The following is a 15,338-nucleotide window of genomic DNA, read 5'->3' as shown; positions in this document are numbered from 1 at the left end:
AAAATAAATATGCTAACAAGAAGCTGCTCAACATGTAACAGAGTAAAACTTTACAGACTGAGACGAAGAAAACGTCTGTGCTTTAGTTCACATGAACAACATACAGGACCACTCACCGGGTAGCACAAGCAATCAACAAAGGACTGTCAAAAGAGACCAAGTCATCCAATAACTTTAATCTTGTTGGAAGGTCTCCTTCTTCCATCTTTATATATGCAGGATTGGAACTTGCCATTTCTAAAAGACAAAGCACACCCCTTTCCCTTCATCTCACAGTGGTAAATATTTTATTCATGAACACATTAATCAACAATCATTAGGCATGCACCTACTGTGTGCAAGTCCCAACGTTGGTAAAGCATCATAGGAGAGACAAAAACAGAACAAGAGACAACCTCTGCTTTTAAGGACTTTAAAATCAAATCGGGTAATCAAGACAGTATGGCACTGGCACAAAAACAGAAATATAGATCAGTGGAACAGGATAGAAAGCCCAGAGATAAACCCACACACATATGGTCACCCCATCTTTGATAAAGGAGGCAAGAATACACAGTGGAGAAAAGACAGCCTCTTCAATAAGTGGTGCTGGGAAAACTGGACAGGTACATGTAAAAGTATGAAATTAGAACACTCCCTAACACCATACGCAAAAATAAACTCAAAATGGATTAAAGACCTAAATGTAAGGCCAGACACCATCAAACTCTTAGAGGAAAACATAGGCAGAACACTCTATGACATAAATCATAGCAAGATCCTTTTTGACCCACCTCCTAGAGAAATGGAAATAAAACCAAAAATAAACAAATGGGACCTAATGAAACTTCAAAGCTTTTGCACAGCAAAGGAAACCGTAAACAAGACCAAAAGACAACCCTCAGAATGGGAGAAAATATTTGTCAACGAAGCAACTGACAAAGGATTAATCTCCAAAATTTACAAGCAGCTCATGCAGCTCAATATCAAAAAAACAAACAACTCAATCTAAAAATGGGCAGAAGATCGAAATAGGCATTTCTCCAAAGAAGATACACAGATTGCCAACAAACACATGAAAGAATGCTCAACATCATTAATCACTAGAGAAATGCAAATCAAAACTACAATGAGATATCATCTCACACCGGTCAGAATGGCCATCATCAAAAAATCTAGAAACAATAAATGCTGGAGAGGGTGTGGAGAAAAGGGAACCCTCTTGCACTGTTGGTGGGAATGTAAATTGATACAGCCACTATGGAGAACAGCATGGAGGTTTCTTAAAAAACGAAAAATAGAACTACCATACGACCCAGCAATCCCACTACTGGGCATATACCCTGAGAAATCCATAATTCAAAAAGAGTCATGTACCAAAATGTTCATTGCAGCTCTATTTACAAAAGTCAGGACATGGAAGCAACCTAAGTGTCCATCGATGGATGAATGGATAAAGAAGATGTGGCACATATATACAATGGAAAATTACTCAGCCATAAAAAGAAATGAAATTGAGTTATTTGTAGTAAGGTGGATGGACCTAGAGTCTGTCATACAGAGTGAAGTAAATCAGAAAGAGAAAAACAAATACTGTATGCTAACACATATATATGGAATCTAAGGAAAAATTTAAAAAGTCATGAAGAACCTAGGGGCAAGACGGGAATAAAGACACAGACCTACTAGAGAATGGACTTGAGGATATGGGGAGGGGGAAGGGTAAGCTGTGACAAAGTGAGAGAGTGGCATGGACATATATACACTACCAAACGTAAAATAGATAGCTAGTGGGAAGCAGCCACATAGCACAGGGAGATCAGCTCAGTGCTTTGTGACCACCTAGAGGGGTGGGATAGGGAGGGTGGGAGGGAGGGAGACGCAAGAGGGAAGAGATATGGGAACATATGCATATGTATAGCTGATTCACTTTGTTATAAAGCAGAAACTAACACACCGTTGTAAAGCAATTATACTCCAATAAAGATGTTTAAAAAAAAAATCAAATTGGGAGGCAAAGCATATTGGAAGTTTTAAACAAGATAAAGGAACAGATAACCAATACATGACTATTACCATTGAAAATGTACCCTTTATATATGTAATATATGTATTACATATATATGCTATTATATATGCAAGCTAATATATATATAAGCTATATTTCTACCATCAATGCCAAATTCTTCAGTTTTTTTCTAGAACTGATATCCCTAATCAATCTTTTGGAACAAAATTAGTTAATTAAATTTAATTAAATTAACTTAAAAATATTTGACTTATTTTTAAAAAACATCAGTTATAGCAAATCTTCCTCCAAAGGAAGATGTGACTTTGGGGAATAGCCAAGTCATTTAAAGCCAAGTGTGTAAATAAAGTGAGTGAAGATCTAGTTAAAACTACTTGTAGTTAAAAAATATATGTTTACATATATATGAATCTAAAATAAAATGAGTTTTTTCAAGAAGTTTTCAACTAGCTCTGAAGATAAATCCCAAAGAACAGTTCCAAAGCTGTTTTCATGATTACAACATCATTAGAAGAGTAGAACCTGTTCAATAGACCATTTCTAAAGAGCCAAACCTTCAATTTCTGATATATTTGTTTAAAAAAATATATCAATTTTTCCCAGTTTCATTATTTCCAATTTGACTGGGTCAGACAGTAAGTATTTAAAGGGATTCAGAGGAGAAGGCCATCATTTAGAGCATATGAAGTGAGGGAAAGCTTTATGATTGGGTGGGCGCTAAGCCAAACTTATCCCCTTAAATTCAATTTGGAAGCAGCTGCATCATCTCAAACACCCTCCACGCTTGCTCCAGCCACAGCTCTGGCAGTAAGTTAACCACTCAGGTTGGTGAAGTGGTTATTTTTTTTTGCTATTTTCCTGTAACCAAGGTTGGGTACAATCACATAATAGAGACAGATATAGCAAATTTCCAGTGTAATATCAAACATTTGAACTTATTTGAAAAGAAATAACTCTTCTTACTTCAACATAAAAGACAGTCTACCTCAATTCAGAAAAAGAAGCTGAAATCATTTCTTATGCTTTTAACTGCTAAATGTGAATTGAGGCAGAACTGTAACCATAGATCCTTGTTTCTAGAAACCTTAACGCTCTTTAAGTCAGATAATATAAAAATGTATCTCTACCTGTGACTACTCACTTTTGGTAATGAATGAAAAGTTTGCTTAAAGTCTACATCAATTATTAGAAACATGACATCTGTTATTCAGAGTTTTGAGTTAAGAAAATCCACCTGCTCAAAAACATGGGACTATGTAGTAGAAAGGGCAGGCATGGCCTCTAGGGTATGAAAGCTGGTATCTACATGAGGATGACCAACAGTGTGACCTTCAATCAAGTGTGAAGTAGAGGCTGCTGACTGCCCACCAAAATCTCTGAGGCAGACATGCAAGCTCCTGACCCATGTCCATCCTCTTCCTTCTAGACACCTGGAGAGGTCATTTCCCAGACTCCTTTCCAGTTAGGTGGGGCCATGAGATAGAATTCTCACCAACAGAAGAGACGTAAGCCACTACCAGGCCACACCTCCCTGTAAGAGCCTGTCTGCCTCTTCCACATGCTTCCCCCTGGACATAGCAACCCAGCCTTAATCATCAGCCCTAAGGGAGGATAGAGACCAAAACAATGGAAGGAACTTGGAACCCTGAGTTACCACATGCAAGAGAGCTGCCCACTGACCTGGAACATCTGCCCTGGGCTGATATATGAGCAAGAAATAAACTACCATATCTGAGTTATTATATTGTATCTGAGTTATTGTGAGATACTACAGAAGTTTAGCCTACTCAACTATTATAATCTCTCTGTGCCTCAGTTTCCTTACTTATTAAACAGAATAACACCATCTACTCCAAAGTGTTGTAAGGATGAAATGAAAGAATGCTGGCAAAGTGTTTAGCATATTATCTGGCACTTGGTGAGTACTCAATAAATGGTATATATTATCTCTATATTAGTAAGTTACAAGAGGGATTTTCTGGTTTTCATATATCTGCATTTATAAAATTTTACTTAACCCAACTTCTCCAACACTGCTGTATCATTTTCTGAATGACTGTGAGAGAATTAAAACTAACTTCTTATAATAGTTGCAAGAACTATTACAAATTAAATTGAGTTGTAAATCAACTATACTTCAATTTAAAAAAAAAAGTGAGCAATCTCAACAGAAAAAAAAAAGCAACAAAAGACTAAATTGAGTGGAAAACTGAAGGGATGGCTGACCAGAACAAAGGTGATTTTCTACTTAAATCTTCTTCTTTAAACTAAAAAATGCCAAGATGCTACTGTCCTCTATTGGTAAGGCAATCTGATTATTACCTTTCAATCCTTCAATAAAAGTATCCCAAACACAAGGACTGTTAGTATAACTCAGCTTGATGCTCTCCTTTGCTCTTTTCAAGTCCAGAAGAAAAAAGTACTTCTTTAGGAACCGACAAGCCAGAATTTCAGGAGAGCACTGTTGCAAAGTGTGGTCTACATGTCTACTTGCACTTTTGATCTCAGAATTCAATACATTCAGTTCCAAACACAATGTTGTCACTTCAGCCAGGTCCTTCTGAAGACTGCCTGGTATACTGCATGGAGAACATACTTGAAAAATGTCATCATCCAGGGACTCCCTCAGACTATTTACAGAGTCACACGCTGCTTGATCAACAGTTTCTTCATTGCCTAAAGAGTCCCTTTTTTCTTTTTCATCTTCTTCGTCTAATATTCCCTTTTTTGACTCATCAAGCAATAGCATACCCTGGTTTGATTCCATGGACGAGTTGCCAGTATCTGAAATGCCTGAAAAGTCCTTCATGGCAAATGTTTTTTCTAACTGTGAAAGCCACTCCTGTAAAACCATTTTCAGAGACTGTGGTTCAAACAATACCAGTGGGTCCTGTAGCTTGGTCCTATATAAGACAGACAAGTATGAAATTTATGTTTTATGTGGTTTTTCAAAAACAAATTGTTTCATGCTAAATGAGCCTAACAGATACAACATTAGTTATCCAGAATAAATGTTACTTTTCAACTCTTTAAATAACAATTATCTCAGTAGCAAGACAACAACACAGAGAACATTACCTTTGTATTAATTCATGAATTTCAATTCCAAATGAAACTGCCTCTGCCCCACACTGTCTCAGGACCACTACTAATGATCTCAAAAAGTCATTCCCACTCTCTATAAAACTTTCTCACCCATAAATACTCACATTGCTTCTGCTGTTGCCATTCTGAGCTCTTGAAACTTGTCCTCTTCTGGAGGTTGACTAGTTACTTCTTCTTTTCCCCTAGAGAAGTGTGAGAAGAGTTAAAGGGGATTAGAGCCTTCTTGGGCAAATATTTCTAAGTGCTCACTAAGTGGTAGGTATTGTACTTAATGATACATGAAACAAACAGATGAGTATAAAAAATGGTCCATGGCTTCAAAATGAGTAAGTTCAAGTCAGAGTAAGCCCTAGTCAGAAAGAAAGGCAAGAAAACAACTGTAATATAAGAAGAATAGAATGAATGCTAAAGAGCAGCACAAGCACTGTGATCTGAAAGCACAGAAAAAGGAATAATTATTCTGACTAGGCAACCACGAGAAGCTTTCCTGAGGAGGTGTATTTGCGTTAGGAAAAATGGGGGGAAAATACTGCAGGTGGGAGAAACAGCATGAAGAAAAGTAGTGAGGTGTACACACCCACTTCTCTGACAGGACTAGAATTTAGAGTGCTTAGAAAGACGTGGTTGGAAATGAAGCTGGAAAGGTGGGCTAACGTCAGACTGAGGGCTGCCTTAAATGCCACTGCACTATCTACACTTTTTTCCCGATATACATACGGATTCATAGCTAAGTTACTCTAAGGGTAACACACCTTTTTTCTCATCTGAATGTCCAGTCAGTGTACACTGGCCCTGTGGGTCTATCTCAATTCCTGGGTGAGTGCTGAGCTTGCCTGCCTCCAATGCCCAGATCCCCTGAATTATGAGAAAAGGCAGAGACCAGATGGACAAGATACTTCACACTGTGCCAGACCAAGGGCTCTGCTACAACCCCACTCCATAAGGACTATGCCACCAGCGTATCATAGGAAGGCACGTGACGACATTAATGCCAATGCTCTCATCTTACAGGCCAGAGGGCGTCACCAACGTCACATGCTAGTCAGAAGCAGAACCAGAACAAGGCCTATATCCTTGGTCATCCTACTCTTACTCTAATACTCTTTCTCTAACATTGCAGAAGTTTGAAGAGATTTGGAGGGGAGAGAAGTTGTTCAGGGGAAAGATGGAAGAAGAGGTGCTAAATTAAAATTCTGTCTCAACAGACTTTTTATGGGTTGATGTAATTTTCCAACACTTACTCTGTGGTATTCAGTTTTTATAAGCTATGCAAATAATCTACAATGAACAGAGTCATACATGTGTCTTCTTCAAGATGACATGGTTTATGGCTCTCTTCAAACCGACAATTGTATCCTCTAGAATTTACACAGATTTCTCTGCAATGGCTTACTCAGTGTCTTCCTCCTTCGGACAAGTGACTGGACCCACAACCTCTTCACATGACTGCTCATCACACCTGGGTTCTGGTCTCACTTTCAGATCAGGGCTCGTATGAAGGGTGCCAATCTTCTCAGTAGTTTTACGCACAAAGCTAGAAACGCTGGAAGTCAAATACCAATAAACTAATATGAAAAGAATCTCATTACTGCCAAGAATGAAAATTTCAGTATCTGAGTTCTCTATGTTCCTGTCAGTCCCTGAAGGCAGCTTGGACTTAGCAAGTCTTTCTTTACTTGCTATAAAGAAAGACTCTTTATAGCAACTTCCTTAATCAATTACATATTTCACATAAGACCCATGTAAAATTTATAATAAGGATTTACTTCATTTACTAAACTACTCTGATTCAATCCTAAAGAAAAGGTCTTTAATTGCAGCTGTGCCTGCAATGTTTCTGTTTACTTAGGCAAAGAAGGCCCTGTGAAAACCTGCCCCATCCTAGCCAAAGAATTTCTTCAGGAAACTCAGCTGCTGATTTGTCACAATGTATCCTCTGAAAAAGCAAAATTTGTATCCAGTAAAACTCCCATTAGCGTGAAGGAGCTACAGAAGTCTTCTCTTTCAAACTTAAATGTCTTTTTTTTTTTTTTTACAGAAATCATTAGTATATTCATAATACAGGGACTCAGTGACACATTGTATAATTATTAAGTTATAATTATGAAGACTTTATCCTATTATGGTAAAACGTTTAAGTGGAAAACCTTGGACATAAATTCATGTAAGTCAATTCTGGGCCCATGGAGTAGCTAGAAAGACTTCTGAAGAGTCTTCAATTCTGAGCCCAAACTGAGAAATGATTAAGTTAAGAAATGACTAATGATACATGGAAATTGTTCCTATCAGGGATGAGGAAAAAACATTTTTTAACTTTTGCTCAGCCTGAGGGGGAAAAAAAACACATTTGTAACAACTCAAATATCCAGGTACTCAAACAAAGAGGGAAGATAAATTCCCCAAGATTGAAATGAGAAGTAAACGGCTTCGTATAACAGGCTATATGAGGAATAATCTAGAGACTTTCTTTTTCCTCATTTAAAATGTCTTTCCATTCTCAGCGCAAAAGTGCCTAACATGACAACTGAAGTAAAACCAGAAGTGGGATTAAATGACAAGACTAATGAGTTTACCTTTCCTTGACAGCCTGAAGAGACACAAGAGGAGATGGAGAACGAAATGACAGTGGAATGCCGAAGGGGAGAAAAGTTTCATTCTTATCTGTCTCAAACATCACTGAAGCGTGTGAAACATTGTCTGATGAATGGAATTGGGGAGAAAAAACAAAATCTAATCACATGAAGAGTTTTTTAATCTTTAAAGAAATTCTGAAATGAATAAAGCAAAGGAAATGAAGGATTCAATACCAAAATCACAACTGACCCAAATACAAATGAGTGGAACACAGGTTTACAAGATGCATGGGATGGTCCACATATAAAACACTTGGACAGGTACCTTCATTTTTCCTACTAAGCCTGAATCCCCACAAGTCAGAAAGGAAGCTCAGAGTCTCTATTAATCTCAACAGTTCGGTCACAGGAGTACTTGAACATCAAAAAGTGAAGGCAATGACCCCCAGAACTGTAGTAATTTTTCATTCCGAATGGAAAATAATTTGGTTAGGATAAAATCGTTCCACTCTTTTGGTTAATGACCTCCTTTCTTAACCTTTCCAGCACTTTGATGCATGATAATAATTAGGTAATTTACCAATATTAGCCTAAACAGGAGGGGAAAAAAACCCCAACTAAACATAAATCCATTCTTCTAATGGTGAACTGATCAATAGGTCTGGATGGAAAGTCTAACAACTTAATACAAATTATTAACACCTTGTAGAAAACTCTATGCATGAGATAATCTTGGCAAACAGAAGCCACAGAAAATAACTGCTTCACATCAGCAGCCAATAAAAGACACATTCTTCACCTTCATTTCCGTGTGAACCACAACACTGATCTGGTTGGTCCTCTTCCTGATGTGAGGTGAATTCTTTAAGTCTCTCATCTTCTGAGAGGGTTTGGCTGTGAAGGGAACAAGAGTCTTCATCTGACTGACTGCCTCTTCTACTATTAATGATACGATAAATACCAGAGTCCAAGATGCTGAAACTTTCCTAAAAAGAAAAAGAATTAAAGAAAAGTTAAACTTTTATAACACGATATAGCTTTTTAAGAGAAAAATCAACACTAAAAGAAACAAGTCATTAACGACAATTATGGCTTATTAGAACAAAATGGTGAGCAAGGTCTAGGCTCCTGGCAGCCAGGTCCCTCTCACCTGCTCATGGCATCATGCTACCATATTTCTCTAGTGGGTCTCCATGAAGTCTGGCTGTGAGAATGTGAGAATGTGAGAATGAGGATTAAATAAGACAATCCTGAGCTGCACTGAGACTCAAGTTGGCATGAAGCATCTGAAATCACATATTAGGGGTAACTTAACTTGCTCTGGAGGCTATATGAGGTATATTTTCAAACAGAACATAATAAACAACGACAAAACAAAATGCGGCTCTAAGACACACCTAAATGAAGGCTTCATAACGTTGTCCAACACCTGAAAGAAAGCCCCCTCCTCACCACCACCCCCAAACAATATACAACATGGAAAGGAAGGTAACTTTTGGAATCCTAGAGGTAAATGAGTACAAACTAATGTAGAACAATCTTACTGTACAGCAAAACCCTTTTAAAAGTGAGAATACCTACATGTGATGAAATGGAGCTTCTTCTACTGCTACAAGCTGAATCCAAAGGTTCAAATTTTAAGATCAATTCTTCCAGTTGGGAAATCAGATCACCATAGGTTGTTAAGTCCAGCTGAGATTTCAAATGTTCCAATTTATCTATAGTCAAAGTTTTTCTTCCCTAATAAAAGGATAAGTAGAACCAATAGGAGAGTTTTCTGTTTGTAACTAAATCTATATTCAAATGGCCAATACATTGAAAGAGGTCTAACATAGAACATAAAACCTCAAAGGTGCTTTAAAAGGGCTTTAAAAGCTAGGAAAAGACTTAATAAGAATTCTCTTAGGAACTAAGAATTTAGAGTTACTGTACATATAATAATTTCACTTAAAACTTAAAAAAAGGCCTTGGGCTTCCCTGGTGGTGCAGTGGTTGAGAATCTGCCTGCTAATGCAGGGGACACAGGTTCGAGCCCTCGTCTGGGAGGATCCCACATGCCGCGGAGCAACTAGGCCCGTGAGCCACAACTACTGAGCCTGCATGTCTGGAGCCTGTGCTCCACAACAAGAGAGGCCGCGACAGTGAGATGCCTGCGCACCGCGATGAAGAGTGGCCCCCGCTTGCCACAACTAGAGAAAGCCCTCGCACAGAAATGAAGACCCAACACAGCAAAAATTAATTAATTAATTAATAAACTCCTACCCCCAACATCTAAAAAAAAACAAGGCCTGAAGTTCAAATAGATTTGTGGGTAAAGTTGATTTTTTTTAATGGAAAGTATACAGTTTTTCTCACCCCCATCCCCACTCCAGATTTATCTGTCATGTTTCCTTTGGGGATTTACTGCTGCTTCATCAGCAGGCTAATAAAGACAAGCAACTGTGTAGCACAATCCTGCAAGCTAGAATGGTTTTAACAACCCAGATAAACATGTCAGCTTTCTGACTCACTCTGCTGGCAATGACGGAATTCTGGAAAAGACAGCAAGTTTGAGCAGCCAGGTTCCACAGGCCTCTCCTTAGCAGGCGTTCCACACAACGTTCCACAGATAACAGGGAAAGATGGGAGACCTTCCCATTTAGGTGCAAACAGAACAGCTCATTCTTACAGACAGCCACATCCTGAATATCTACAAAAACCACAGGGGTGAACACACAGGACATTAACCAAGTACTCCTTTTCCATTTTTGCGATGGCTGAAATTATTCTAATAGATTCATTTTCTATATAGGGTTTGGCTTGATTGAATTTCACCTCTATTTTTATACTTGCATTTCAATGAAGAAATTATATCTTAGACACTATTCTTTTAAAAAAGATCAAGAATAAAAGATACAGAGAAAGAAACATCTGATCTAAAATCCTGTTTTTAAAAATGCTATGTTTTGTGAAAAGAAATTGGGACTTTAAAAGGGGACACTTCGGAGGCCAGACTATCACATTTCTGAGTTACAAATCTGATACCAGTAACAGATTTCAGTGCAGTATGTAAATCAACAAACTGTTCATGAAAAAACACCTGTCTTGGCAGAATACCATGAAATGACCTAAAAAACTAGTTTTCACGGGACACCTTTAGGAAACTTAATTCACGAGAAATCAGTATGTAATGGTTCCTTCATCTTTTTCATGTTTTTACAAAGTAGAAAATGACTCAAAAGTCAGGATACACTCTCTGAGCAGTCATGTTAAAAATGCTAGATTTATTTCCTCCATTTCTGGTTTAAACCAGAAGAATACAGAGATTGACTTTCTCTGCCTCAGCCACATAAAATGGCTATTGTTCCCACAAGGACTTTTCAACCCTAAATTATTAAGACACAAAACAGGAGTTAAAGCAAGACTTCTAACCGGGATAAATATTCAGGGTAAGTAGAGGGAAAAATTAACCCATTCAATCCTTAGCAGTGGTTGCTAATATTTAAGAATAAATGAAAATTGTATTTAAAATAACTAAATAACTATACATAGATTCACAAATGTATACTTCGTAAGTACCTTATAATGGGATACACCTATGATGTTAATCTTTAAAAGAAATGTCACCTCATTCTATTTTCTACTTCTTACACTGCAAGAGAATCCTCCTACAATAATTAACTCTTTCACAAGCATGCGATTAAAAATTACATAGGAAGAAAAACACAATTACCCTTGACTTCACTCCAAAGAAGAACTTGAACATTCTGAGGAAGGAAAATATAAATTCCTCTTTCTGTCCAAGTCAGCACACAGTGCTCACTGCAAGAGAAAATGGAAGAGGTCAAGAGAATTCTAGTTTGCTCGGAATCAGAAGTTTATAATTCCCTGATTTCAGACCCTCACACTAGCTATTAAAGCAAAATCAGCCTGTACAAAGAAAGCAACAGTTGATCCAGCCAATTACATCCTACCACCTCTTTTCTGTCTGTAACGACAAGCCAGTAAAAGATAGCATAATATGACACCAAAGTGGGAAAAATTCAGATACACGAAATATCTTCTAGAAAAATAAAAGGCTGGTATCTTACCTGACGTTTATTAAAGTATCTAAACTTCCCATATCTGGTATGACATCTAAAACAAAGACTAAACATCACATCTAACCACCAATCACTGCTCTAGCGAGCCACTTTTAGGGAGGATAATATATATATTTTTTTAAATGTGTTTATTTATTTATTTGTTTTGGGCTTCATTGGGTCTTTGTTGCTGCACGCAGGCTTTCTCTAGTTGCGGTGAGCGGGGGCTACTCTTCGTTGTGGTGTGTGGGCTTCTCGTTGCAGTGGCTTCTCTTGTTGAGGAGCACGGGCTCTAGGCCCGCGGGCTTCAGTAGTTGTGGCTCGCGGGCCCTACAGCGCAAGCTCAGTAGTTGTGGCGCACAGGCTTAGTTGCCCCGCGGCATGTGGGATCTTCCTGGACCAGGGCTCGAACGAACGTGTCCTCTGAGTTGGCAGGCAGACCCTTAATCACTGCACCACCAGTGAAGTCCCAGGGAGGGTAATATTTTGATGTCCTTAGTTGTATGTGGGCAATAAAAGGTTGAAAACTACCAGTCAACTATGGGAGTTTATTTTTTTCATTAAAGGCTATACCAATATTATCTAACCTTGTAGCATCTCATCAAGATAGGAGTGTTATCCCTATTTCATAAAAAAGAAAAACTGAAGCTCAGAGAGATAAATAACATGTTGAAGGCCATTCAGCATGAATGCGGAAGAGTCAGAATTTATACCAAGGACTGTCTGGCTCCAAAACCTGGACTTTTTTCTCCATACCTCACAGAAGCTACTTCTACCCTCATTTATCCTCACTGACCCACCCACTGTTATCTGGAATCCTGATCATTCCACTTAACTACATTCTTGGAAAGTCACAGATCTCCTAAATGCCAAACCCAATAACCTACTTTCTCATTTTCCTTCTTGATCCCCAAGCAGAGGTCAACTCTGCAGACTGTTCCTTCCTTCCTGAATCTCGCCTTCCTAGACTCTGGACACTGCTTCTTGGTCCACCTTCCTTTCCAGTCCTCTGGTACTCTCCATCTCTGCTCATCTCCTTCTATACTCCTTTGCTCATATATCTCATTTACTCTCTCGAGGCTGCTATTATTTTTTTATACACCACTGGTAATCCCCAGTCAGAGCATTCCCCATTATAACAGTCTCATTCTAGTCACCACTTAAGCATCAGCAGCAGTTCTACTGCCCTTTGAAATCCTCCCCGACAGCGCACAGCCCGCTCTCCCTCCTGCACGCAACCTATTTCTCGTCAACCCCGCTCAAACGGCACTTAATCATGTATTGCACTGTCACAACTCTTACTTTTTATTGTTGTTAAACATTTTCTAGAAATAAACTACATCTCTCCAACGCACTATAATCTTGAGAACAGGGACTTTTTTTTTAAGTTTATGCCTCCAAGAGTACTAAAAAAGGTAACATGTGGCGATGAGACTAAGGGCGATATTTAACAGGAATTCGGTCCTCACACAAATGTTAAACATTTTGCCAATATAAGATCAGATCACGGTCCCTATGGGAAAGTAATCTTTGTCACAAAGAAGGAAGAGATGGTCAGAATCCTAGTCCAAAATAAGTAAAATTGGAAGGCTGCCTTTATAGGAGCCAGAGGGGAAAAAAAAACCCAGAGGCCAGAAGATCCCTGAATAAAGAGACACAGGATCAGGATTTTGACACTGAACTTGACATGCAGCTTGGAAAGATTCCTTAAGAATAGGTGGGGGGTGGGGGGGACTAATATCAGAGCTGAGACTTGGTAATTTACACACCCCTCATCCCCTTCCCCTTCACTGATAATAAACAGACAGGGACACAAGCCTAACAACATTGTTTAAAAAGTTAAGGAAGAGAAAGTGACACCAGTGTACCCCAAAGAAAATGAGGCATACAAATTTGCTTCCCCGTAGAATTTGTGGGTGTAACAGTGAAGCTTACCAAAACACAAGTGTACACATGGGAAAAAAAGTAAAGAAAAGCCCTGTAACTAATGTTTTTTCAAAAAAATCTTTGTGAAACTCTTTAATTTAGCCATTATTTGAGAACCTTCTGTGTGCCTAGCACTGTGCCCATAGCAAAGGAGTTGACAATCTGGTACTGGGATGGATATTCATAGTACAGTGAAACAGGGTGGTGACAGAGAAATGAACAAGATGTGACAACAGTGCAAGGGAATAAGTGTCTAATGTGAGTCACTGGAGGAGTCAGTAAAAGCTTCAAAGTGGCATTAATTATTGCTTAAGCTGAGGAGTAGGCAGAGCCAGATCATGCAGGGCTTTGAATGCTATGGCAGGAACTTGTATGGGAGCTTTAAATAGTTTAACTCAAAGGAAAAACAGGAGAACCAAGCAGACTGGCCTTGCCATTAGAAAACATACTCCTGGGTAGGGGACTTGCCCACACCCCACATATCACACCATAGCCAACGAATGTTAAGTGTCTACGATATGCCAGGCATTATGCCAAACACTGAGAATAACACAGGGAACAAAACAGACATGATGCCCTCAAGGGCCTTACTGTCTAGGAGTAAGAGAGGCATAAATACTGTTTGAATATGTAATTATAAACTGTGATAAGTGCCGTAAAGAAAGAGTTTTTACTATGCTTTATCTAACTATGGGCAAATAAATAGTGGTCTTTCTCCAGTAACTTTTAGGATGAATTATGGACTTGCAAAAGAGTTATACTGTTTACAATTTATTTTCAAATATTTCATGATAGGTAGTGTGACATACACATACGTTATTTAGGGGCAGTTAGTTAACATTTCAAGTGTTTTTTAAAATTACATTCAAAGCACGGTGAGTTAGCCTTTGAAAGAACTCGATCAGGAGCCAAGCTCCAGAGTACCCTATACCAGCTCTAAATAACATTCTCTGAATCTGCATTAGGGATCTTATTAATTAGCCTAAGAGATATTAGAAATAATATTCTGCTGTGGAAATAAGAAGAGTTCAAGACACACAGATTGACTGGAAATCATACACTGGCATGCCCATGCTTGTAGAACAAGCTGTAAGAACTGGCAAGCCCAGCAGCTGATGGCTTTAAGTGGCACTCTGTGCTGCCACTTAATAGTGGACTTTTTGGGACCTAATCCAACTAGAAGGCTAGCTGAACTCAGACGTTAGCATATGGCTGGCTGCATCCACCCTGAGCAGATCTTTCATGCAAAGTACCTGAAGAATAGAGAGCTGAAATTTCACCAAGCTTACAAGAACAAGTTCTACAACTACTTTTGTGCCTGCCTACCAGGAAACATACATATGCAGCAGACTTCAGTCTGAGACTTGCTTTCACTGGAATATTCCACTAGGGAGAGGAGGTTATGAAAGAATGTGTATCTACAGCTCTGAGCTCTAATTTGTCAAAAGTTCTCGACAACTGTGAAGTGTCCAACTGGTTTAGGCCAGTTCAAAACAGAAAGGGAAGCATATTTCTATGCTTTTTTTCATTCCTCTTACATGTAGAACACTTCACACAACACAGTCATTTCCTAATTTTCTAAAAATGATTCAGTACAAAAACAAACTTGAAAAGTTAACTACCTTGAACAAGAAACAAAGAGGAAAAGTTAAGTGTTCATTTTTT

General features: G+C 38.6%; 1 protein-coding gene across 6 annotated transcripts in view; it reads right to left on the bottom strand.

The window, feature by feature from the left end:
- HPS5 (HPS5 biogenesis of lysosomal organelles complex 2 subunit 2) overlaps positions 1-15,338 on the bottom strand; it is a 45,202-nt gene that overhangs the window by 15,611 nt on the left and 14,253 nt on the right. For all 6 annotated transcript variants that reach the window (XM_022583800.3, XM_022583798.3, XM_022583797.3 and 3 more), the window contains 9 exons: positions 11,399-11,487; positions 10,197-10,375; positions 9,268-9,426; positions 8,486-8,672; positions 7,687-7,810; positions 6,507-6,656; positions 5,218-5,295; positions 4,331-4,911; positions 117-237 (listed from right to left, as the gene is read on the bottom strand). In XM_022583800.3, the coding sequence (XP_022439508.2) occupies positions 117-237; positions 4,331-4,911; positions 5,218-5,295; positions 6,507-6,656; positions 7,687-7,810; positions 8,486-8,672; positions 9,268-9,426; positions 10,197-10,375; positions 11,399-11,487 (1,668 nt within the window). The remainder of the gene's footprint in view (positions 1-116; positions 238-4,330; positions 4,912-5,217; positions 5,296-6,506; positions 6,657-7,686; positions 7,811-8,485; positions 8,673-9,267; positions 9,427-10,196; positions 10,376-11,398; positions 11,488-15,338) is intronic.

The sequence above is a fragment of the Delphinapterus leucas genome, chromosome 7 (genome assembly GCF_059928025.1).
Source record: "Delphinapterus leucas isolate spDelLeu-1000000601 "Yukka" chromosome 7, BTC_Dleu_Yukka2, whole genome shotgun sequence".
NCBI lineage: Eukaryota > Metazoa > Chordata > Mammalia > Artiodactyla > Monodontidae > Delphinapterus > Delphinapterus leucas.
Note: the sequence above shows the minus strand (reverse complement) of the source record. Positions and strands in the feature narration are given on the sequence as shown.